This window comes from Spermophilus citellus, assembly GCF_964194105.1.
Source record: "Spermophilus citellus genome assembly, chromosome: 2".
Lineage (NCBI taxonomy): Eukaryota > Metazoa > Chordata > Mammalia > Rodentia > Sciuridae > Spermophilus > Spermophilus citellus.
In genome coordinates, this window is record NC_138183.1 from 162,837,764 (window position 1) to 162,865,160 (window position 27,397).

General features: G+C 34.4%; 1 protein-coding gene across 4 annotated transcripts in view; it reads left to right on the top strand.

The window, feature by feature from the left end:
- The window catches only part of CWF19L2 (CWF19 like cell cycle control factor 2), a 102,887-nt gene that overhangs the window by 71,209 nt on the left and 4,281 nt on the right, over nt 1-27,397 (top strand). For 2 of the 4 annotated variants that reach the window (XM_081279383.1, XM_081279384.1), the window contains exons 14-17: nt 7,196-7,312; nt 10,527-10,682; nt 12,462-12,542; nt 25,462-25,563. In XM_081279383.1, the coding sequence (XP_081135509.1) occupies nt 7,196-7,312; nt 10,527-10,682; nt 12,462-12,542; nt 25,462-25,563 (456 nt within the window). Of the gene's footprint in view, nt 1-7,195; nt 7,313-9,558; nt 9,660-10,526; nt 10,683-12,450; nt 12,543-25,461; nt 25,564-27,397 lie in introns of those variants that run through there. The other 2 variants (XR_014020412.1, XM_081279385.1) reach the window with 2 other exon arrangements.

A 27,397-nucleotide genomic window follows, 5' to 3' on the forward strand; every position in this document is an offset into this window, starting at 1 on the left:
AAGTTTAAGATCATGGTGTCAGCACTTGCTTGGCTTCTGTTGATAGCTTTATGTTGCTCCGCGCTTGTTGGAAAAGTGTAAAGAGAGCCTGGAGGGTAGAAGAGATCACTTGGCAAGAGAATGATAAGCCAAATTCCCTTTATAACATCATAATTTCGTGGGAACTTTATAAGGGTGGAGACCCCATGACTCAATCATCTCTTAAAATTTTTCTTATTCTGTATTAGGACAGAGTGGGCTATCTCAGTAGCTTCTGAAGCTAATACATTCCCGTCACAACAATTACTTTAGTAAAGCTGGTTTCCTTATCTACTGACACATCATATAAAGCTAGTGACTGAGTTTGCACCTTGTTTACCTCCTAAGCATCCTAACATCTCTCAACACATTATATTTCAGCCTGAGTTTCTGTGGGGACTTCCCATATCCAAACCATCACAGACTGCATTTAAGGCAGGCATTTGTTATTTCACTGCCCAGTGGAAATGGTCAGCCAGTAGATAGATGTTTCTGTTTCTTCAATTCTTTCTACTATACCATCTCATGCATCCCCTTTCCCTTTCTTCTCAGTTTTCTTCTTTTACGAAGAGATAATCCATATTTTCCAAAATACTTCTCTGCTTTCAGTTTACTAAGAGTTGGCCAATTTGTTTGTTTGTTTGTTTGTTTGTTTTTCTTTCAGGCTTTTCATTCTGAAGTCTTTGAAATTATTTGAATCTCTTCTTTCTCCACCTGTGCTTTATTCTGCTATTTTTTCCCTAAAAACTATAATCTACCTTCAGTGTTACATCTATGAATATTTCAATATAGAAATGTTTTAAATATTGATTACAAAGAATTTCATCAATTTCCTACAGTATCTGACTGCCCTTCTCACCCATTTTAACTATAGATCATTTTCTTCACCTGGACAAACCAGAGGTCTTTCTCTTTAGTAAGTCACATATGATTGTGAGTTTCCCTTAGTAAGTCACATATGATTGTGAGTTTTTAAGGAATTACTTGGAGCCTAAGGTGAAATAGCAAACAGTATTTCAGAGCAATTCAATAGTTTTCACTGAGCTTGAATTTGCAATATTTAAAGTAATAAATCCAAATATGTTAATGAGATTATATTAGTATTACTTAGAATCAGACAGTTAATAACTTTCTGATTATCCCTATCCTTTTATTTTATTTTTTTTAATTTTTATTATTGGTTGTTCAAAACATTACATAGTTCTTGACATATCATATTTCACACTTTGATTCAAGTGGGTTATGAACTCCCATTTTTACCCCATATACAGATTGCAGCATCACATCGGTTACACATCCACTGTTTTACATATTGCCATACTAGTGCCTGTTGTATTCTGCTGCCTTTCCTATCTTCTACTATCCCCCCTCCCCTTCCCTCCCCTCCCATCTTCTCTCTCTACCCCATCTACTGTAATTCATTTCTCCCCTTTGTTTTTTTTCCCCCTTTCCCCTCACTTCCTCTTGTATGTAATTTTGTATAACCATGAGGGTCTCCTTCCATTTCCATGCAATTTCCCTTCTATCTCCCTTTCCCTCCCACCTCTCATCCCTGTTTAATGTTAATCTTCTTCTCATGCTCTTCCTTCCTACTCTGTTCTTAGTTACTCTCCTTATATCAAAGATGACATTTGGTATTTGTTTTTTAGGGATTGGCTAGCTTCATTTAGCATAATCTGCTCTAATGCCATCCATTTCCCTCCAAATTCTATGATTTTGTCATTTTTTAATGCAGAGTAATACTCCATTGTGTATAAATGCCACATTTTTTTTTTATCCATTTGTCTATTGAAGGGCATCTAGGTTGGTTCCACAGTCTTGCTGTTGTGAATTGTGCTGCTATGAACATCAATGTAGCAGTGTCTCTGTAGCATGCTCTTTTTAGGTCTTTAGGGAATAGACCGAGAAGGGGAATAGCTGAGTCAAATGGTGGTTCCATTCCCAGCTTTCCAAGAAATCTCCATACTGCTTTCCAAATTGGCTGCACCAATTTGCAGTCCCACCAAATAAAAGTTTTTTGTTTTCTTTTTTGCCTTAACACTGTCCTTTACATTTTAAAATGTATATTATTTATTAGAACAGTTTTATATTTACAAAAAAATTGAGAAGTTTGTGTGTATATTTTCATATACCCCATGGCTGGTTTCCTCTATTTTTAACATTTTATACTAGTACAATACATTTTTAATAGTCAATTAATAATTACTTATATTGTTACTGAATAGTTTTTTCACATTTCTACCTTATATCCTTTTTCTCTTCCATGATCCACCCTAGGTTTTATATTACATTTAGGAGTCATGTCTCCTTAGGTTTCTCTTGGCATGGACAGTTCCCTAGACTATCTTGTTTTTGATAATCTTGATAGTTTTGAGGAGTACTGCTTAGGCATTCTTTCCTCTATTGGAATTTGTCTAATTAGACTGGGATTTTACTATTTGAAAGGAATTCCACAAAGCTAAAATGCTTTTCTTATATCAGTGGTACATGCTGTCACGACTTGTCACTGTTGGCATCAACATTGATCACCTGGTCGAGTTAGTGTTTTTCATGTTTCTATATCTGTTGCCCCTTATCCCTCCCACCCATATATACCCCTTGGAAGGAAGTCAGCCCACACATCCCACACTCAAGCAGTAGTGATATGTCCTCTTTCTACATTAATTAACTTGGAATTTTTCTGCACAGTAGTTTTATCTCCTTTTTCCTCATTTATTATGTATTAACTCATTTATACTTATTTAGTGTTTTGTCTTGTAGTCTAATACTGCTTTATTTTATTATTCAACATGGCTATTGAGAATTCTTTTAGTATTCCTTTGACATACTCCCATCGATGGGGTTTTTTGTTTTTTAAAAAATGTCTTCTTACTTTTTGGCACTATAAAGTGCTTCTTGCATTTCTCCTAGCTGAGTCCTAGAGTTGGCCACTTCTTCAGTGAGTCCATATTCTTTGTATTGGAGAATGGATCAAGATCAGTACACTTAGGTGTGCTCATTGCTACTGGCATGGTGTTCTTTTAGTCCCTCTGGCAGGAGGAGTAAAAAGATACATATGTGTATAAGCTACTAGATACATTTATCTATTATTGTTGCTCTTTGTAACCATCTGTATGTATATCAAGCTAAACATGAATTCATATTGATATCTTCAACTCTTAATGCATTACCACAGGAATTATTCTAGTTTCCTCTCTATGCTGATCTGTAAATTCTCACCCCAACAGTGAATATCCAGCTACCTGTCATCCATTTACTTAATCATTCCATTCCAGTTCAATTCTATCAGAATTGCTAGGTTGTACTCCTGTGGGAAGCAACTTTTTATACTAGAGTGCAGTGGTTGTATCTAGTTCTTTAGTCTGCAGACTCCACTTATTTCTAGATTGACTTAGGTCCACACCTTTTGCTTTGTATTCTTTTCTTTGAGGTTATTTTTGCATATTATAAAGCAATTAGATTCTCTTGTTATAGCCTACATTCCTTACTGGAATTACTTAAATTTTCTTTTTAATCTCATATATGACGATTCATTCTTTGTGCTTTAAAATTCAATGGGTTTTAACAAATACATAATGTCACATATCCATTAATATAAAAATGATATTTATTATTTTATTTTTACTGACCTGAAAATTACTGGTGCTGCACTTGTTCAGACATCCCTGTTTCCCCCTGAACTCTTGACATCTAATCTTTTTGATGTCTCTACTGCCCTTTTTAAAATGCCATATGATTTAAATCATAATTGATGTAGTCTTTTCAGACTGATTTAGTTCACTTTATAATATGCATTTAAGGTGCTATCACATATTTTCATGGCTAGATAGGTATTTCTTTTTTTGCTGAACAGTTCTCCATTCTGTGCTGTACTAGTATGTTATTTCACCTATAGCATCCTGTTTGCTTCCAATTTTTGGCAGTTATGCATAGAGTTGTTACTAACATTTGCATATAGGTTTTTATATATACAGAAGTCTTCAAATCAATTGGGTAAATACTAGTTGGATTTTATGAAGCTTTCTTAAGCTTTGTAAGAAACTATATTCCAAAGTATCTACCAATTTTGCATTCCAAATAGCAGTGAACAAGAGTTTCTATTATGCCACATATTTGCTAGCATATGGTATTGTCAGTTTTTTTTGGATTTTAGTAATTCTTTTTTCTATTTTTTTCCACCTTTATTGAGTTATAATTGATGTAAGTAAACCACACATATTGACAGTGTACAGTTTTTTGATGTGTGTATGTACCTTTGAAACCACAATTAAAATAATGAATATATCCACTATCCACCAAAGTTTTACCAATTTCATAGTAATATTTCGTTGTTTTTGTTTTGTTTTGTTTTTGTGGTACTGAGGATTAAACCCAGGGCCTCATGCATGGTAGGCAAATGCTCTACCACTGAACTACATCCCTAGCACTTTTTAAATTTTTATTTTTAGACAGGATCTTACTAATTTGCCCAGGGTGGCTTTGAATTTGTAATCCTCTGCCTGAGACTCCCGGTAGTTGGGATTATATGTGTGTACCACTGCTCAGCTTTACTGTTGTTTTATTTGCAATTTTCTGATAGCAAGAATGTTGACCATCTTTTCATATGCTTATTTGCCATCTCTATATCTTCTTTGGGCAGGTGACTGTTAAAAGTTTTGCCTTTTTTTTCCTCCCTTTGAGATAGAGTCTCACTAAGTTGCCGAGGCTGACTTTGATCTCCTGGGTTCAAGTTGTGTTTCTGCCTCAGCCTCTTCAGTAACTGGGACTATAGACATGTGTCACTGTGCCTGGCAGCTTTGCCCATTTTTAATTGTTTTCTTGTTGAACTTTAAAGAGACCTTTTTGGTGGTGGTGGTGGTGGTGGTTGTTTTGTGTGTTTTTGTTTCACATATTTTGGACCCAAGTCATTTATAAGATATCTGTTTTGCAAGTATTTTCTCTCACTCAGTGACTTGTGTTTTCATTGTTTTAAACATTGTTTTGCAGAGCAGAAGTATTTAATAGAGTTCAAGTTACCAGTTTTTTCTTTAATGGATTATGCTTTTGGTGTTATATCTACAAACTGATCAAACTCAAGGCTACCTAGAGTTTCTCCTATAATTCTAGAAGTTTTGTGGTTTTTGTATTTTGTGGATATATAAAATCTGGCTGGAGGTTCATTTTTTCTTTTCATATGCCTATCCATTTGTTCTAGTACCAATTGTTGAAAAATAGTTCTTTTTGCATTGACTGTTCTGTGCTTCTTTGCCAATGGTCAGTTCTCTATTTGTTTGGGTCTATTTTGGTGCTCTTTTTTTTTTCATTGATCTGTTTACCCATTCTTTCACCAATACCACATTGTTATATCATTACTGTAGCTTTATATTAAGTCTTGGAATTAGGTAGTGGGAGTTCCCCAACTTTGTTCTTTAATATTGCTTTGACTTGTCTGGGCCTTTTGCATTTCCATATGAAAATTTAGAACTGTTTTTTTAATATCTGCAAAAAACTTTTTGGGATTTTGATTGAAATTACATTTAATCTATAGATCAATTGGGGAAGAATTGATAATAATATTGCATCTTCTAATCCATGAACATAATGTTGTTGCATTTATTTAGATCTTTTGTTCTTTCTTTTGTCAGAATTTCAGTTTTCTCCCCTAGGTCTTATACATATTTTGTTAGATTTATACCTAAGTATTACATTTTGGGGGTGCTATTATAAATGTTATTGTTTTTTCAGTTTCAAATTTCCTATGTGTGTTACATCGGAAAGCAATTGACTTTAGCATATTAATCTCATACCCTGTGATTTTACTATTATCACTCATAGTTCTAGAAATTCTTTTGATATTTTGTGATTTCCTACATAGACTATCATGTCATATGTGAATTTTGTACTTTTTGTGATATGGTTTTTAGTATTTTCACAAACTATGGGATTTTTTTTTTTCCTGTAAAGAGTCAAATAAATATTATATTACTAAGTAATATTTGTGCTTATTCTTTAATACTCTTCCATGATCCCACTCACCTACTTTTATTTTGATTTAGAAAAAGAAACAAAACTTTAATAATTCATTTAAGCATCAAACATGTTTATTGAGCATGTATTGTATGTTAGGCCCTTGGTTAGGTCCTAGATATGTAAAGATGACTAAATTCCCTCTAGTCACTATAGTTTTATGGGGGAGCAGATATCACATAAGCAGATCAGTTTTAATGCATGTGTACAGGAGTGTTATGGGAATAAAAATGAATATTTAAGTCACTGTAGAGTATCAAGAAAGACTTCCTGGAAGATACAGGTCTTGTGATAGTTTGATGGTAGAATAGGAGACAGGATAGCATGAGCAAAGTCTCTAAAATATAACAAAAAATAAGAGATAAGATCAAGCCCTTTTGTAGAATATTATTTATGCTTCTCATGAAACCTTTTGTTTACTGTATCATACTAATTGACTTTTTGTATATGTACTAATTGACCTTTTTTTAGAAAAGACAATTTGTATATAATGGAAAATTGCACCAGATATTAGGTGATTCACATCTGTAAATAAACAGCTTAACCAGAGCAACAAAGTCATCCTAAGGTAATTTCCTTTCTCTCTTAGCTGAGTTAATTATGTTTTCTCAGCTAATGAGAGAGGAAAGACTGATTAACAGGCATCATACTCATATTATTCTACCTGGTCATGCCATGTATCTTATATTCTTTCAAAGATTGTGTTGTTTCAAGGGCTTTGAAATTATATAGCTCCCTTAAATCAAGGATAAAGTCATTCATTCTTGCCCTGTCTTGGGGAATCTTAGTTATTGTGTGATGTGTAGCAATGAAAACTGAAATTTGTATTCTAAATATCCAGTTTATTAAATGCCGTTTTCACCAGGTGAAGTGTTGTATGCCTGTAATTCTAGCTACTCAGGAGATTAAGGCAGGAGGATCACACATTTGAGGCCAGCCTGGGAAACTCAGTGTGAAATTATGTGAAAATAATAAAAAGAGCTGGAGGGTATAGTTCAGTTTTAAGTTTAAAAATCTTAAATTTTTTAAAAAAATCTTTTAAAATATTAAAATAAATATGTCTTGTAAACAAGTATACTTTGTATAAATATTCATTTTCCCTACCAGGGGGCTCATCTATAACAACTAAGAATAAATAACAATATTTCACTTTTGGAATTTACCTCCACAGGTTTATTTATGTTTACCCAACTTCCAGTCTCTTACTGAGGGTCACTGCTTGATAGTCCCTTTGCAGCATCATCGAGCAGCTACCTTATTGGATGAGGATATCTGGGAAGAAATTCAGGTCAGCATGATAATGCTCATTAGTCATCATATAGCTCATGAGCAGATTTTTGCAAACTTTCATGATAAGTTCTAACAGGTTTTATACCTTTGCTCAATGATTTAGTTTCTTAATTTTCAAACTTGTATTTTCATTGTTGTATATATCTGTGGTTATAGTGTTCCCAGTGTACCCTACCTTTTAATATTGCTTCCTATGTACTCAGTGTTTTGAAAACTTATTTATGTGACAAAGTAACAATTATCCTTACCTAAATCAATTTTAAATTTCAAATAAGTACTTGGAGTAGCATGAGATAATCATTCTTACCATAGTAAGCTAGTAAATTTCAGCCAAAAGGAAAGAAATTTTCAGATAACATAAAGAAATTTGGGAATCAGTCAGCAGTTGCTATATTTTCCTATAATGAATCCATATTCTTGCTGTGGTGATTTTGTTACTAGCTTTATTTTTTGTCCCTTTCCTTTCATAACATGGCCCAGCTTTTGGATTCAGGGATCTGTTTTAGTGACTGATTTTTCAAGAGATTGAAAGGCCCAACATGGGTAAAATTGTTGCTAATTATTTCAAGACTTCATAATGATGGGATACAGGTGTGGGTGGGGTGGGGGGAGAACATGCATATTTTTTTAAATGCCTGACAACTAAATAAAGATTACAGCAAGCACTAGTTAGAAATGCTAGTTGGAAGGGACTATTGTACATACTAAATTTTTTCAGAATGCTGTTAAAGATGCCAAATGAGATATTTTGACTGTATTTTAAGAAATTTAGCCTCTTACTGCTTGTGCTTTTTAAATTGATACTGTGAAAGTGAAAAAAAGGGGAAGTTGTTTTGTTGCATAGAAGGCCAAGTAAGAATAAGAATGTGGACAAGATTTTTGATGTGGAAAGTTTTTGTTTTCATCCCTAGTGCTGGGTGCCTGTAACAGTAGGGAATTTAAGGGAAAACAATAACAAAAACAATGAGAACTTGGTTTTTAATTATTGTAGGACTTTTCTGGAGTGTATTTTAAAATTGATTTGACTCAGAATGAAATACAGTGCCAAAAATATTTAAGTAGTTATGAAAATCTAGTGTGTATGCTTTATATTTTTGTAAGAAATTAAACTATTTGATGAAAAACATTGAGGTGAATATAGAAGAAATTTATTTAGTTCAACAAATATCAGATATTGAGTACATGAACATGGTATTTTAGTTACTATGAGAAATACAGATGTAAAATCATTCATTATTTCTGCACAAAGGTATAATATATTCTGGTACAGGTTACAGTATAGTTTAGCAGAGTTTTGTAAGCTGGGTGTATTATGGAAAATTGAGTGAGGGAGGAAAAGACAAATTGTTTTATGCAAATAATGGTATTAAAGCTCTTTCTTTGTAGTAAAGGAAAAAAATTACTAGCAGTTCAATTATTGAAGGATAGTGAAATAATGAAATATGTGAATCTTCGCATATTTGAAGAAGTGCAGTTTGCTTGGTTTTTGTTTTCACTTTCATATAGGCACAATTCAAACTATTAGAATATATTTCTTATAATTATTCCTCTTTCGTTGAATGCATTTTAAAAAGTGACTTAGCACAAAATATTGTTTGCAAAGCAGGAGCTATTTAAATGTAACTTTCATATTTAGAAGAACATTCAAAGGTAAGTTTTAGCAAGAGCATACTTTAATAATCACAAATTTCAAATAAGTAAGATTCACATTGTTAGTTTTGTTAAATACATAGTGGTACTTCATTCCATTTAAGTTTATTCTTCTCACTTTGTCAAGTATGCTTGAACATGTGCTATAGTCAGACTCTATGGGCCATTTGTTAAATATCCCAAATTGGTGATATGAGAAAGGAGAGTAGTTCATGGTGGCCCTCACTGAGTGATGTGGTGGGGCCATTTCACTTGGAAACTGCCAGTGTTGGCCTTTTGTTCTTTCTTTTGGGCTATTCAGATCCTCCAGAAAAGACTTTGAATCTCCAGCCTGTACTGTCTAAGCTTGCTTACCAGTATTATGGGAGATGAGTGTGTTAGAAAGCAGAGGATGACAAAATGTTGAGTATTTAAGAACATTCAGTAACTTTTCCTGTTTTCAGATTGTATGCTCTGAATTGTGTCTGCTTTTCCCAGATCGGCTATCTTGAGTTACTTTTTCCAGAGAATAATCTAGTATTCTGCTGGTAGAGAGAGGATCTGGCATGCAAATTGCTTTTTAAAAAACTTTTCATCTAAGTCATCTGTTTTTAGACACACCTTGACCTCTGCATCCCTGAGGCTTTTGAGGGTTCTGTAGGGGATCCTGGGTATCTTCCCTGCCATCCCTGCAGTTTCCTCTTCTCCCCTGAAAGGTATGAACCAGCTTTCTAGCATTTAAGTCAGATATCATGGGATGATTTGATTTTCATTGCATCTTCTCTCATTCTTTTTGTTCAAGTAGATTTATGCCTTTTTAAAATTTCTTTTAATGCCATTTTCAAAGGGTTACTCCATGGAGAGAGTAGAGATGAATGTGTGTCTTCTGTTCTCTCTGTCTTTGGATAACTAAAGATACAATGTATTTTAAAAACCTGAAAATATTACAGCATTAATGCTACATAATTAACTTCATGTGGCTCGAGTATTTTTAAGAAAAGTACTTTAAACTTCAAAATTATTTAGTCATATTTAATTGATTTTATAATGTGATAATATAAATTATGACTGCAACAACCTGCAGTATAGTTTATTTAAATAGATTATAAGAAATTTCAATACAGGTGTATTGATTAAATAAGAATGGGAAATTACATGAATAATAATAGTTTTAAATGTGGAAAATAAGGAGGACTTCCTGTTTTCCCAGTATATTCTACAAGGAATGTAGGAATTTCACATCGTCCCCATATTTTGGAATCTTTATATTTTTCTGAAGTATAAAATAGTTTTGGTTATAATGTGTCAAAATATACTCTACTATCATGTATTTCTAAAAAGAATAAGTAACATAGTTTTGATATATCTTATAATTAAAATGTTGTTATATAACTAAAAATGATTATTATTGAACTACATATAGTATATTTTTATGTTGAACTTGGAGAACATCTTGCTTTTAATGGAATTGATCACCTCAAATTATTTCATTAAACACACAGTTTTAATTTAAGTTTTTACCATATGTAGGAGAGAAGAAATACTTAAATATACATGTGTCTTTGTTTTCTTCCTTCCTTTAGATGTTTAGGAAATCGTTGGTAAAGATGTTTGAATGTAAAGAATTGGACTGCATTTTTTTAGAAACAAATATGAGCATGAAGAAACAATATCACATGGTTTATGAATGTATTCCTCTCCCCAAGGAAGTGGGTGATATGGCTCCCATTTATTTTAAGGTATTTGTTGGCAATTTTTGCTTACATACCCATTTTTGCTACAGTACTACCTTATGGATATAGTTGTCTTTAGTCATTTTTTTCTCATACATGTCTATAAATTATGACTGCAATAACCTGCAGTGTAGTTTATTTATATAAGAAATTTCAGTCCAGGTGTATTTATTAAATAAGAATGGGAAATTACATGAGTAATAACAGTTTAAAATGTGGAAAATAAGGAGGACTTCCTGTTTTCCCAGTAAAATGAAGTATATTCTACAAGGAATGTAGGAATTTCACATAGAATAAGCCAGATAATCCTATAGACCCATGCTTGTTCTGTTAATTTAGTTGAGAAAGAGATTATTTTACTTCCAGTATAATATGTGTATCAGATTTTGTATAGTATTAGCTTTTCATTGTGACAAATACTGAGAAAATAACTTATTGGAGAAAAGATTTATTTTGGCTCATGGTTTCAGAGGTTTCATTTTATGGTTACTCCATTGCTGAGGTCTGAGATGAGGCAGAACATCATGAGCAGAGCAAAGCTGCTCAGCTCATGATAGCTAGAAAGGAGAAAGAGAGATAGACACAGAGAAAGAGAGAGAGGGAGACAGAAGAAGGGGCCAGGAATATGATATACCCTTTTAGGACATGCCCACAGTGACCCACTTCCTCCATCTGGTTTCTACTCCCTCCCAATAATGCCATCAGATTATGAATTCATCGATGGATTTATTATTTATGAGGCCAGAGACCTCATGATTTAGTCACCTTTGCAAAGGCCCTACCTCTGAACACTACTGCACTTGGGACAAGGCCTTCTACACATGAACTTTGGGGAGAGACATTTCAGACCCAAACCATAACATCTAACATATAAAGAGGCCAAGCGTAAAATATTCTGCTGAACAAATTTCTATTGAAAGAAATTTGGACTTTTTTTCTTTTTCAAAGAATGTTTGCCTAGAACTATGAAGATGCTGCTATCCAATAGTAATTCATAATTTCTATTTTTGTTTCTCATTTCTCTAGTGAAATCCATGTTTTTACTAAGAAGCATTTTAAGTCAAAATTTGTAGTCATAACTCTAGAAAACTTACCATTGAAAAATGAAACAGATAACATACAAATAGTACAAATTACAATTGCTGAGACAAGTTATTGATGTAAATATTAGTATTTAATGTCTCATGCTACTTATAAAAGAAATTCTCATCTTTAATGTCACTGCAGCATTCATGCAACTTTTACTAAATGATATGTTTGATGCTGACCTGATATGTTTTTAGACTAATAGAGATGCATAAATGACAAACCATATGTGAAATATTAACATGTGCAAAGAAAAAGGAGGGTAATGGCCTGTGCATTAGAGTAATGTGATTGCACCTGAAATGAAGGAAAATTTATTAATATGAGCTGTAAATTACAATTTAAAAGATTATGAGATCTTTTAGTGAGCTGGTAAAATTGATTTTCTTTTCAGAAATCTTTAAAAACACTTGGATCATTTGATTTAAAGACTTAGGTTATTAAAGTATAGAATAAGCCAGATAATCCTATAGACCCATGCTTGTTCTGTTAATTTAGTTGAGAAAGAGATTATTTTACTTCCAGTATAATATTAAACTTCCAGTTTTAAATTATTCTAATTAAAGACTTAACACATTCGGAAAAAATGTCCTATCATATATACTATACTCTGTAATTAAGTCACCATATTGTTTTATTTCAAATGATCTCTTTGCTTTTGCTATTGTATTGTTCATTTAACAAATAGCTGTTTCTTAGAAAGCCATAATGGAATCTGATGAAGAGTGGTCCATGAACAAGAAGTTGATTGATCTGTCTTTAAAAGATATCAGAAAGTCTGTAAGTATTATTTTTTTTCTAATACAAAAAATTAGTTTTTAGGAACTTCATTTATTTCCACATCTTATTTGATGAATAGACCATTTGGCTGAGTGATAAAGGTAAAATAACCAGTTCCACATTTTATTTGTTTATTTTTATTTACATCCTACCTGGCCTATAAAATGTTTATTTGTTTATGGAGAGGTTATTTGTTCAAATGAATGTTTCTTCCTGACCATTAGCACCCTGTTGTTGTATTCCCCATAATTGGTTAATGGAACTGATCAGAATCTGCCCTGAGGCCATCAGCCCTGTGGGATTGAAGTGAGAAGGACATTATTGTTACTGAAATTATTATTATTATTTTTTAAATCTATTTTGCTTTTATTAACAATCATTGAAGTAATAGTTTCCAAAGTAATACATTTTTCCCAAGTATTTTATCTAATTATTTCTAAAGTATTTCCTAATTAGACGCCATAATATGCCCACAAAGCAGGAACTACATTTTTACGAACTTGCTTAAAATTTTATATGAAATAATAATCATTGTCTTTTTATAGTAAAAACATTTTTTAAAAAAGCAACTGTCAACAAGATTCACTGGCTCAGTTATATCCACTAACTGAAAGAAAAAAAAAATCTTCAAATATATCACCAATCAGAATCTGTTACTGTACAGATTTTAAGAGGTTTTGAGTCAGTTCCAGTGCAGAAATAAGGCCAAAACGTTTCTTTAAAATCATCATCAAAAGTATAGAGAAGAGCTCCATCATCCATATTATAAAAGGAAACCTCACCCATTTTGGAGTCAAAAAACACCAATCTTACTAGGTATTACTTTTGGGAGAATGCTAACTTTCTTAGAATCCAGTGCAACATAATTAGTCTAACTACATTGCCCAATTCCCCATAATCCATTCTGTACTACAATTGTTTGACTTTGAGTCTTCCTTCTTCTAGAAGAGTTAAATAGTCCTAACAGAGACATTATGATCCACAAAACCTAAAATAATTTATTACGTGGCCCTTAAAAAAAGAAGAAGAATGTGTGGAACTGCTGGTCTAGTAGATGTGACTGGAATTCCCCCCCCCCATTTTTTCTTTTGAAAATCAGACTCCTGAGACATAGGAGTTTGATAGGATTTCTTATTATACTTATTATATCCTGGTCAAAAGCTTCAAATTTCATTGCAATATTAAAGATACTTAGTTTTAACTCAGAGGTAAAATATTTCTACAGTATTTTTCTCTTCCATTGTTGTTGAATTGAGCCAGATAATATATTTAAGAAACAAAACAAAACAAAACCAAAATAAATCTTAAGTGTTCTATATACTTTTATCCCTTATTAGTCTATATAAAAAAGTGTAATGTGTATATATTTTTGTACTATTTTCATTTCTTAAATCATAATTACCCATACCATTAAATATGCTTTTAGAAAACTATTTTAATGGGAACTGAAAATATTTTAAAGCAGAATTTTTTCATAGTTCTTTTGATTATTTTTATTGGTGCATTATAATTATACATAACAGGGGGATTCATTATGCCACATTTGTCCATGCATGTAGTATCATTTGATCAATCTCATTCGCTAGGGCCTGCCTTCCCTATCCTCCTCCCTTTATCCACTTACTCTATTCTGCTAATCTCCATTCTGATGCTATTATTATTATCATTATTTTAATTACTACATTATAAATGTGTATATATGTACAGGATACATTATGACATACAGGGACATAGCATAATTTGGTAGATTTTATTCCCCAGTACTTCTTGATGCTCTCTCTCCTCCCTCCCTCCCTCTCAACCCCCTTCTATACTCGGTTGGTCTCATTTCTGTTTTTATGAGAGCCCCTTTTTTACCCCTCTCTCCCCCGCAGCTTTTGCATGTGAGAGAAAACATTTAATACCTGACTTTCTGAGTCTGGATTATTTCATTTAGAATGATTTTTCTCCAGTTCTATCCATTTACCAGCAAATGACATAATTTCATTCTTCTTTATGGCTGAGTAGATTGTGTATATATACCACATTTCTTTATCCATTCGTCAGTTCATAGGCAACTCAGGGGTTCCATAAGTTGGCTGTTGTGAATTGCACTGGTATAAACATTGGTATGCACATATCACCACAGTATATTGACTTTTGTTTTTTTGGATGAATACAAGATGTAGATTAGCTGGGTCATATGGTGACCCATTGTAGTCTTTTGAGGTATCTCCATACTTCAAAGCAGAAATTTTAAAAGAAATGTATTGTTCCCCACTTGATGCACTATATATACAGTTCTGTTACTGGTAAACCATCTAGTATTTATTGTTTATTTTTTTAAAGCAAAGATAAATACCAGAATCAAGTAGCCAAGAGGTCTCATTAATTTAACCAATATAGAAAATAAGAAACAGACACAGATCCTTATAAGAATGGGAGTTGAGCCTGGTGTCGTGGGTCACAGCTATAATCCCTGCTACTTGGGAGCTAAGGCAGGACAGTCATAAGTTTGAGGCCAACTTCTTGTCTCAAAATAACAACTTCTTGTCTCAAAATAAAACACCAAAAGGGCTAGAGAGGTAGCTCGGTGGTAAAATATCCCTGGACTTGGAGAAAACAGCCCTAAGTGAAATAACCCCTGGGTTCATTCCTCAGTGATACAAAGAAACGAAACATCATTAAAGCATTTCAAAGATAGTAACCATTGCTTTTACTAAGGAATCACATAGTTCTAAATGAGACTCTTAGGGAGTAGTAGGTAGGCAAGGAGCCAGATGACCTTGTGAGGTACTTCTTAGCTATAGGTATCTATGGCTGTTAGATGAAATTGTGAAGAGAACTTTATGTAAGAATAATTCCAAAGGAGGTCACATTTTTAGGTTAACAGGCTTTCCAGTATCTTTTAAAATAGTGTTTCTGAACATGAAGTGAAAAATCTTGAGTTATTTTAACATTTTTTTTTTTGCAACTGAAAAAGCTTCGTTATTCTTCTTTTAAAAGCTTTATGTCCTTAGTAATTTTGTAGTTTTTTGATTACTTCATTGGAGGTAGAGTGATTTTTTTTTTTTCACTCAGTAAATTTTTGTTGTATAATAGATACTGGCATGTTTCTAATTCTGAGTTTTGTTTGAATGTTATGTTTTTCTTTGCTATGTGAATATATGATTTCCATTTTCTGCCAATTTTGTTTACTTTCTCTGGGTCTTTGATTTCTTGTAGTATAGTGTGAATCCTGTGGCATGTGGCAGGTGATGGAAATAGATCTGAATGTTGAATGCAGAGGAGTTACATGATAATGAATAAATTGTTGAAAAATGGTCATTTTTCACGGCTATTGAGATTTCATGAGAAAGTGTTTTAAGGTTAATTTTGTGGAAACTATAGCAATTTAAAAAATCTAACATTTAATGACCCAATTTTTAAATTAAGGAAGATACTTCTCAAGGAACATTTGGGTTTACCAGAGACCTTGTAACTCAAACAAAGAGTCAGAAATTAGAGCTAGAGGAAAGGGGAGAAATTCATATACTACTGTTTTTTTCTACCACAAATAAAATTTTGGCCTATAATTCTGACTGTACCTTTAAAGAGTAGTACCAGAGTTCCAAAACACTCTTTTCTCTGGTGTCCAAGGCAATAAAAAGTGCTAGAATATGCACAAATTTTTGATATTAGAGATATTGTGTGTGCTGATTAACAACCCTGCTAGCAAGACTGCAGACTGTACTGTTTGTAGCCTGGGAGAAATAATAACAAATAAAATATGCTTGTGACATAACTCTCTTTAGTACAAAAGTAGTTGCATATTCATTGTGTCATCTTAGCAAATATGGCGTAGGTTGTTGAGCCATACACACACACATACACACGCGCGCGCACACGTTTCCTACTGCTGCTAGAACTAACTACCATAAATCTAGTGGCTTCAAATACATTTATTATCTTATATTTCTGGAGATCATAAGTATGAAATAGGTTTCACTGGGCCAAAATCAAGGTGTCGGCATGCCTGCATTTGTTCTGGAGGCTCCAGGAAGGATTCCACCTCACCTTCTCCATGTGCTAGAAGCTGTCTACATTCCACACCTTGTGACTCCTTCCTTCATCTTCAAAGTGAAGAGTGTAGTGTTATCCAGTCTTTTCTGATTCTGGTCCCCTGCTGGGCACAGTGACTCATGCCTGTAATCTTAGCTGCTTGGGAGTCCACGGCAGGAGGATCACAGGTTCGAGGCCAGCCTGGGCAATTTAGCAAAACACTTGTCTCAAAATAAAAATAAAAAGGGCTGAGGCTGAAGCTCAATGGAAGAATACCCCTGGGTTCCATCCTCAGTATACTCAAAAGAAAAAAAAAATCTGTGTGATTATATTGACACGCCACCCCCTACCCCGTCAATCTGGATAACCCAGGATAATTTCTTATTTCAAGATCATTAGCTTATTCATGTATATACAATCTGGATAACCCAGGATAATTTCTTATTTCAAGATCATTAGCTTATTCATGTATATAAAGTCCCTTTTGACATTTAAGGTAACATTCATGGCAAATAGAAGACTAGGAAATTGACATATTTTGGCAGGGCATTATTCTGCCTACAACAGTATGATACAAATAAAAGAAAAAAAGGGACTATCATCACAGATAACTTCCTGAAGTTATTTCTCACTGTCAAAGTACTGTCCTTTAGTCAACATAGTTCCATAACCTCTTTTTATCAATTTGGATTCATTTTTCATACCTGGTGATCTACTTTAGATGGCACAAATGTTCTAATGGAATATTCTAATGATGCTTTCTATCCTTTTTTCATTGACAAGTTTGTACAGAGCAGCCTTGTATGGGAGATAGCAATGAAAGTAATAATCTTCTGCGTGCTAAGAACTGGGATAGCACTTTACATAATTGTCCTATTTGGTCTTCATAGAAAACCTCTGAACTTTTCGTATTTCTCATGAGACTCAGAAATGTTAAATAACTTGCCTGAAGTCACACACTTTTAAGAAGCAGAGATGGACTTAGAGCCTTCTTTTTCCTCTCTTTATTAGCTTTATTTTTTCTAATTATCAAGGTCTCACATTATTATTATATTAAAAATGTAGAAATTTGAAAAATATAAAGCCACAAAGTGGTAACCAGTTGTTCTTCATTTTGTTTTATACTATTTTGTAAACTGATTTTTTGTTCATGTAACAGGAACATCCCTTTCTTACCCTTAATTTTTTTGCTTTATACTATTTTAAGGTTGCCCCTTTTTCCACCATACCAAATTGTGCCCTTCCAAATTGCATCTTCCTGAGGAGAGACTCCAAAATTCATTTTTTTTAAGAGAGAGAGAGAATTTTTTAATATTTATTTTTTTGTTTTCAGTGGACACAACATCTTTATTTTATTTTTATGTGGTGCTGAGGATCAAACCCAGCGCCCCATACACACCAAGCGAGTGCGCTACCGCTTGAGCCACATACCCAGCCCTCCAAAGTTCATATAGTCAAGTAGGAATATGTGATTAAGTACCCAAATGAGTGAATGCTGATTATGTAAAAGAATTGGAAGGGGAGAATATTACTATAAATTGACCCACTTGAGGATAATTTCTAGTGAAAATGTTAGGGCTTAGAAGGAAAACAGATGTACTTAACTGGTAGAGAAAGCAAAAATTAATGTTTTTTCCCCTTCAGGATATAACTTAAAATACTGTGTGTGTGTGTGTGTGTGTGTGTGTGTGTGTGTGTATGTGTGTATGTGTGTTGGGGGGAGAAGAGAGAGAGGGAGATATGGATAGATAGATAGAAGAAAGTGGGGGAAAGAAGGCTACAATTAATCCTGTAGATTTTTCAAAAATTAGGTTGATAAACTAAGCATTGTTATACTTATCTCATTAGTTCATTAAAAAAACTGTGATTGTTCTTGTTTATCATGGTCAAGATTTCAACAATATTGTAAACAAAGTTCAAGTATACAGCCAGGCCCCTCTTCCAATTCTGCAGTGTTAAGTAAAATATGAGAAAATATATGCTTATTTTTTATTGTGCAGTCTTAGGAATAACTATTCTCTGATTTTTTTTGTTTCTTTTTTTTATAAATAATTTTTTATTTTTATTTTTTTTATTGGTTGTTCACAACATTACAAAGCTCTTGACATATTTCATACATTAGATTGAAGTGGGTTATGAACTCCCAATTTTACCCCAAATGCAGATTGCAGAATCATGTCGGTTACACATCCACAATTTTACATAATGCCCTATTAGTAATTGTTGTATTCTGCTACCTTTCCTATCCCCCCTCCCCTTCCCTCACATCTTCTCTCTCTACGCCATCTACTGTAATTCATTTCTCTCCTTGTTTATTTTCCCATTCCCCTCACAACCTCTTATATGTAATTTTGTATAGCAATGAGGGTCTCCCTTCATTTCCATGCAGTTTCCCTTTTCTCTCCCTTTCCCTCCCATCTCCTGTCTCTATTTAATGTTAATCTTTTCTTCCTGCTCTTCCTCCCTGCTCTGTTCATAGTTGCTCTCATTATATCAAAGAAGACATTTGGTATTTGTTTTTTAGGGATTGGCTAGCTTCACTAAGCATAATCTGTTCTAATGCCATCCATTTCCCTGCAAATTCCATGATTTTGTCATTTTTTAGTGCTGCGTAATATTCCATGGTGTATAGATGCCACATTTTTTTAATCCATTCATCTATTGAAGGGCATCTGGGTTGGTTCCACAGTCTAGCTATTGTGAATTGTGCTGCTATGAACATCGATGTGGCAGTATCCCTGTAGCATGCTCTTTTAAGGTCTTCAGGGAATAGTCCGAGAAGGGCAATAGCAGGGTCAAATGGTGGTTCCATTCCCAGCTTTTCCAGGAATCTCCATACTGCTTTCCAAATTGGCCGCACCAATTTGCAGTCCCACCAACAATGTACAAGTGTACCCTTTTCTCCACATCCTCGCCAGCACTTGTTGTTGTTTGACTTCATAGTGGCTGCCAATCTTATTGGAGTGAGATGGTATCTTAGGGTGGTTTTGATTGGCATTTCTCTGACTGCGAGAGATGGAGAGCATTTTTTCATGTACTTGTTGATTGATTGTATGTCCTCCTCTGAGAAGTGTCTGTTCAGGTCCTTGGCCCATTTGTTGATTGAGTTATTTGTTATCTTATTGTCTAATTTTTTGAGTTCTTTGTATACTCTGGATATTAGGGCTCTATCTGAAGTGTGAGGAGTAAAAATTTGTTCCCAGGATGTAAGCTCCCTATTTACCTCTCTTATTGTTTCTCTTGCTGAGAAAAAACTTTTTTGTTTAAGTAAGTCCCATTTGTTGATTCTTGTTATTAACTCTTGTGCTATGGGTGTCCTATTAAGGAATTTTGAGCCCGACCCCACAATATGTAGATCGGAGCCAACATTTTCTTCTATCAGACGCAGAGTCTCTGATTTTATATCAAGCTCCTTGATCCATTTTGAGTTAACTTTTGTGCAAGGCGAGAGAAAGGGATTCAGTTTCATTTTGTTGCATATGGATGTCCAGTTTTCCCAACACCATTTGTTGAAGATGCTATCCTTCCTCCATTGCATGCTTTTAGCCCCTTTATCAAATATAAGATAGTTGTAACTTTGTGGATTAGTCTCTGTGTCCTCTATTCTATACCATTGGTCCACCCGCCTGTTTTGGTACCAGTACCTTGCAGTTTTTGTCACTATTGCTCTGTAATATAGTTTGAAATCTGGTATCGCTATACCTCCTGATTCACACTTCCTGCTTAGAATTGCTTTTGCTATTCTGGGTCTTTTATTTTTCCATATGAATTTCATGATTGCTTTATCTATTTCTACAAGAAATGCCGTTGGGATTTTGATTGGCATTGCATTAAACCTATAGAGAACTTTTGGTAATATCGCCATTTTGATAATGTTAGTTCTGCCTATCCATGAACAGGGTATATTTTTCCATCTTCTAAGATCTTCTTCTACTTCTCTCTTTAGGGTTCTGTAGTTTTCATTGTATAAATCTTTCACCTCTTTTGTTAGGTTGATTCCCAAGTATTTTTTTTTTTTTTGAGGATATCGTGAATGGAGTGTTTTTCCCTATTTCCGTTTCAGAAGTTTTGTCGCTGATATACAGAAATGCCTTTGATTTATGTGTGTTGATTTTATATCCTGCCACTTTGCTGAATTCATTTATTAGTTCTAGTAGTTTCTTTGTAGACCCTTTTGGGTCTTCTAGGTATAGAATCATGTCATCCGCAAATAGTGATAATTTAAGTTCTTCTTTTCCTATTTTTATGCCTTTAATTTCTTTTGTCTGTCTAATTGCTCTGGCTAGTATTTCAAGGACTAAATTGAATAGAAGTGGTGATAGAGGGCATCGCTGTCTTGTTCCATATTTTAGAGCAAATGCCTTCAACTTTTCTCCATTCAGAATGATGCTAGCCTGAGGCTTAGCATAGATAGCTTTTACAATGTCAAGGTAAGTTCCTGTTATCCCTAGTTTTTCTAATGTTTTGAACATAAAGGGATGCTGTACTTTGTCGAATGCTTTTTCTGCCTCTATCGAGATGATCATATGGTTCTTATCTTTAAGTCTATTGATGTGGTGAATAACATTTATTGATTTCCGTATATTGAACCATCCTTGCATCCCAGGGATGGATCCTACTTGATCATGGTGCAGAATTTTTTTGATGTGTTTTTGTATTCAATTCGCCAGAATTTTATTGAGGATTTTTGCATCTAGGTTCATTAGTGATATTGGTCTGTAGTTTTCTTTCTTTGAGGTGTCTTTGTCTGGTTTCGGAATCAGGGTGATGTTGGCCTCATAGAATGAATTTGGAAGAGCTCCCTCTTTTTCTATTTCCTGAAATAACTTGAAAAGTATTGGTATTAATTCTTCTTTAAAGGTTTTGTAAAACTTTGCTGTATACCCATCCGGTCCTGGGCTTTTCTTGGTTGGTAGTCTTTTGATTGCGTCTTCAGTTTCATCCATTGATATTGGTCTGTTCAAATTGTGTGTATCCTCCTGACTCAGTCTGGGCAAATCATATGACTTAAGAAATTTATCGATGTCTTCACTATCTTCTATTGGAATATAGGTTTTCAAAATAATTTCTAATTATCTTCTGTATTTCTGTAGCATCTGTTGTGATATTGCCTTTTTCATCCCGTATGTTAGTAATTTGAGTTCTCTCTCTTCTCTTCGTTAGCATGGCTAAAGGTCTGTCAATCTTATTTACTTTTTCGAAGAACGAACTTTTAGTTTTGTTAATTTTTTCAATAGTTTCTTTTGTTTCAATTTCATTGATTTCCGCTCTGATTTTAATTGTTTCTTGCCTTCTGCTACATTTGCTGTTGTTTTGCTCTTCCTTTCCTAGGGCTTTGAGATGAAGTGTGAGCTCATTTATTTGTTGGTTTTTCCTTTTTTTGAGGAATGACCTCCAGGCAATGAATTTCCCTCTTAAAACTGCTTTCATTGTGTCCCATAGATTCCGACATGTTGTGTCTGTATTTTCATTTATCTCTAAGAATTTTTTTTATTTCCTCCTTTATGTCTTCTGTAACCCATTCATCATTCAGTAACATATTGTTCATTTTCCATGTGATGTAGGATTTTTCCTTCCTTCTTTTATCATTGATTTCCAGTTTCATTCCATTATGATCAGATAAAATGCAAGGTATTATCTCTACCCCTTTATATTTACTGAGGGTTGCCCTATGGCATAATATATGGTCTATTTTTGAGAAGGATCCATGTGCTGCTGAGAAAAAAGTATATCCATTTGATGATGGTTGATATATTCTATATATGTCAGTTAAGTCTAGGTTATTGATTGTGGTATTGAGTTCTATAGTTTCTTTATTCAACTTTTGTTTGGAGGATCTGTCCAATGGTGAGAGAGGTGTGTTGAAGTCACCCATAATTATTGTGTTGTGGTCTATTTGATTCTTGAACTTGAGGAGAATTTGTTTTATGAATGTCGCAGCACCATTATTTGGTGCATAAATATTGATAATTGTTATGTCTTGTTGGTGAATGGTTCCTTTTAACAGTATATAATGTCCTTCCTTATCCCTTTTGATTAACTTAGTCTTGAAGTCGATTTTATTCGATATGAGGATGGCCACCCCTGCTTGCTTACGAGGACCGTGTGCGTGGTATATTTTTTCCCATCCTTTCACCTTCAGCCTGTGTATGTCTTTTCCAATTAGATATGTCTCCTGGAGGCAGCATATTGTTGGATTTGTTTTTTTAATCCATGATACCAGCCTATGTTGCTTTATTGGGGAGTTTAAGCCATTAACATTTACAGTTACTATTGATATATGGTTTATACTTCCAGCCATGTTTTATTATTTATCCTTTTTTTTTTAATTTAGTTTGTTTCTCCATGATTATCTTTCTCCTCACCCTCTGTCTTTACCGAGGCACTTCCCACTGATGGTTTTGGTTATTGTTTTTCATTTCTTTCTCGTGTAGTGTTTTGCTCAAAATGCTTTGCAATGCTGGTTTTCTGGCTGCAAATTCTTTTACTTTGTTTATCATGAAAGATTTTTATTTCGTTGTCATACCTGAAGCTTAATTTTGCTGGATACAGAATTCTTGGTTGGCATCCATTGTCTTTCAGTGTTTGAAATACATTGTTCCATGACCTTCTTGCTTTCAGCGTCTATGATGAAAAATCCATTGTTAACCTTATTGGTTTACCCCTGAATGTAATCTGCCTCCTTTCTCTTGTAGCTTTTAATATTTTCTCTTTGTTCTGTATATTGGATATCTTCATAACAATGTGTCTTGGCGTTGATCTACTGTGATTTTGTGTGCTCAGTGTCCTGCATGCATCCTCAGTTTGTATATCTGTTTCCTTTTTTGTTTCTGGAAAGTTGTCTGTAATTATTTCATTCAGCAGGTTACTCATTCCCTTGGTTTGAATCTCTGTACCTTCTTCTATCCCGATGACTCATAAATTTGTTTTTTTTATGTTATCCCATAACTCTTGGATGTTTTTCTCGTGATTTTTTACCAGCCTTTCTGAGTTGGCTAGACTCTTTTCAAGATGATATATTTCTCTTCATTATCTGACGTTCTGGCTTCTACTTGCTCCACTCTGTTAGTGATACTCTCAATTGAGTTTTTAATTTGGTTTATCATTTCCTTCATTTCTAGAATTATTATATGATTATTTTTTATAATCTCTATCTCCTGATAAAGATGCTTAACTTCTTCTTTTATCTGTTTATGTAATTCATTCTCAATGCGTTCTTTCGCTTCTTGAATTTGCTCTCTCGTATCCTCTTTAAGGTTCCATTCCACCTAAGGTGTTCCTTGAGTTCTTTATATGACCATTTTTCTGATGACTGTAGGTCCTCCTGAATATTTAGGCTGTCCTGCATTGTTTGTACTCCTTTTCTTCCTTGCTTTTTGAAGCTGCTCATGTTACTTCTTGTTCTGTTTGACTGCTGAGTTACTGTTTACTTCTATAGATTTATTTGATGCTTGGGAGGAAAGGTATTAGAAGGGAAGAAGTCACTAAAGAGAATGAGAGTAAGCAGGTAGAATTCAAGGAAGGGGGAATAAGAAAATTGAAAAGAAATGAAAAGACAAAAGAAGAAAAATAGAAAATTAAAAAAATAATAATAATAATTAAAAAAAATTAAAATTAAAATTAAAAGAAAGAAATTTTAAAAAATTGAAAAAAATTGAAAAAACAACAAGAGAGAAAAATTAAAATGAAAGAAAAAACCCAAATCAAAAATAAAAACGAAAAAAAAACTAATAAATGCAGTCTTAGAGTTTGATTAATTTCTCTTCCAGTAGGTGGCGCTGTGCCCACCAGGCCAAGTTTCGCCTGTCAATACATGGGAACCAATCACTGTGCAGCAGCTCCTCCTCCCAGACTGGGCAAGTCTCCAATCCTGAGTGCCTAGGGCCTCCTCTTGTGTCTAGTCACTTCCCCACTTTTCCTCTAGCCAGGCCCCTCTCACGGGTGCCACTCACCACAATACTGGCTACACACCAGGTCTGCTGCTCCCGGGAGCCCTGTTTTCATGAACGACTGGGCACACTCTCCCTGTTTGCCATTCCCTTAGACCCTAAGTTTGTAGAGCTTGGGGCTGAGAATCCTCAGCGAATTTTACTTGCCCTCCGGTAGCCACCCCCCCCCCGGTTGCTGGTACAAGAGACCTCAGTTGTCAGCACTGGTGGGAGCGGTAGCCGGGAGTTCTGTGCCGCGGGTCCTGCGCCACGTCTGATTCCCTCTGTCTGGCTATTGCGCTCACGGGAGAGCTGGGAGGGGCCCTTAAGGTTTCCCCGATGTGTGGAGAGGGAAGGCTAGGGAATTACACACCTGTAGCCGCAGGTTTCAATAAAGTTATCTCCTCCGCTGCAGTCTGGTGACGTCAGTTCTCTGCCATGGTGGTATCTCTTGCAAATGGCAACAGTTCGTTTCCCTTTGCCGGGTGACCAATGCAACGGGTGGTTCCTTACTGTCTCTCCCAAGCCCCGTTTCAAACCTGTGGCCACTACCTATGAAGGCTCGGTTGGCATTTACCTCCGTAGGATCAGAAGGGCTGACCCGTTGTTTCAGCCGGATGGATTAGTGCTGAGTCACAGCTGTTTGTCTGCAGGAAGCTGTCGAACGGGACTATTCTCTGAGTATAAAAATATTTTAAATGCCTTATTTTTTCCTCAAGAACAGGAAAATAATTAACTTTGATTATAATTGCAAGGTATGATGGAGCAATCTTGCTGAAAGGCTACCAAAATGCAGTCTTTTACTTTGAAAGTTAATTCATTACTTCAGTGTCTATAGAATTGGAAATTTATTGTGTATATTTGTCTTGAAGGATGTTTAATTACTCTCATGTTAAAGAGCAAGAAAAACAACTAAGAGTAACTTTCTGGTTTTGTACTATATTTCATGTGTGATTTGTCTGCTTATTTAGGTACCCAGAGGCTTACCTTACTTTTCTGTGGACTTTGGCCTCCAAGGAGGGTTTGCCCATGTCATTGAAGATCAACACAAATTCCCTCATTACTTTGGAAAGGTATACTAACAAATGTGATTTATTCCAGAGTTTCGAAGTTTGGTTAACATGTCTCTTTGAAGGGAGATCAAAACTTTGGGCACAATATACAATAAATTGATGAGTATTGCTCCACTTACGTTTTAGAGAGAACCCAGAAATTATTAATAAAAATATCCCAGAATATTTAAAACAGAGGCAGGAATGCCACTTTGGAACCAATGCCTCTTAGAGTTCAACGGTGATTGTAATATTTTCCTCTGGAATCAGTTAGTCTTGTACTGAGAATGGTGATAGTTGCTAACAATTGTTAAAGGCTTACAGTGTGCCAGCTACTGTTGTAAGCACTCATTTAATGCTCACAATGACTTTGTGGATGCTGTTATAACTCTCATCTTATAGATGAAGAAACTGAGCTACAGAGAGATTGTGTAACTTGCCCAGGGTTATACACTGATAAGTGACAGAACCAAGGTTACAAATGTTCATGGTTGAACCAGAGAACAAATCATCTCACCTCTTCATTGATAGTTAAGCAAGGTACAGTCCTAGAAGAACATATAGTTCATTTCACAGATAGTGTCTGGGAGGATATTCGGAGGATATTTGGTTGCCAATACTTTCTTTGAGAAAAAGATTACCTTCTGGGTATATATTCCTCAAATCAAAGGTCTACTGAGTCTCTAGGAAGTATATAAGTTAGTGTGAGGAACTAGAATAAAATTAATTCCACAATTGAAACTGAAAAGTCTGAGTAATAACTCAGACACCAACAATTCTAGAAGTGACCTTTTAATCTAGTGTAGTAAAGGCCTTTCTGCTTATATCATTTTTATGTACCAGTGCCTCCAAAATTAGAAGGGCCTTGATGAACTCTCAAGGTTCTGTCTTCCTCCTTTTCCCTCACTTTCATATCCTGCTTAAGACCATCTTCTACAATTGATAAGGATGTGTCAAGAGTCTGAACTACAGAAGTTTGGATTCAGAACTTACTCTTGTCCTTAATGGGTTAACCAGAGGCCAAAAATCTCATGTATCTTTGAACTGTTGCAACATATTACAGAAACTTGTTTGAGAAATTTTAAGATTTTTTTTTCAATTAGCTAAAAAGAAATTGTATTCACAGCTCTGAACAATTCTCTTGTTATTATTATTCTATAGTATTTTATAACTAAAGGTTCCTGAAGTCTGGGTTTTTCTATTAAACTTGATTCTGGTTGAAAGGAAGTAGATTTTTCATTTTCTGCTCATTTAAATTTATTTTGGAGATTACTACCTCACTTCAGATTTTGAAACTTCAGATGTATTATGGTTGATAAGAACTGTTTTACAATTAAAAGGAAAGCTTCCCGGTTGAATTGTATCACTGAGCAGCTTTCCTCCAAATTATTTTTTCAAGAAATAGCCTGTGGGCCCAAGAACTTCCTTCAGTTTTCTACTCAAGCAGTTGTTCAGAGATTATTGGGATGGCCTCTCTCCATTAACATCTGCATCAGTAATAGAACAAGAGTCCATCCTTATGTACACATAAGATAAGCTTGGTGTTTTATATAAAGACTATTTCAGATAAACCCATAAGCTAGGCTTTCTTAAACTATGTTGCTAAGTTGAACTGAGGCCAGGAAACTCTTGGACTAAATCCAAATTTGCCTCATTTCCCTTGATGTCTTATATAAACCACTATCTCTTTTAGACCTTTGATTTCCCATTTCTAATGATTAGAGTTTCTCTTTTCCTTGAAGCTTTTCCTGATTTATCCAACAAAATTTTTTTTTTCTTCCTGTTGAGTCTCCAAATAGTCTGCTTTCCCATTACCTTATTCTGCTTTATAAGTCAGTCCTGTGTGTATAGTTCA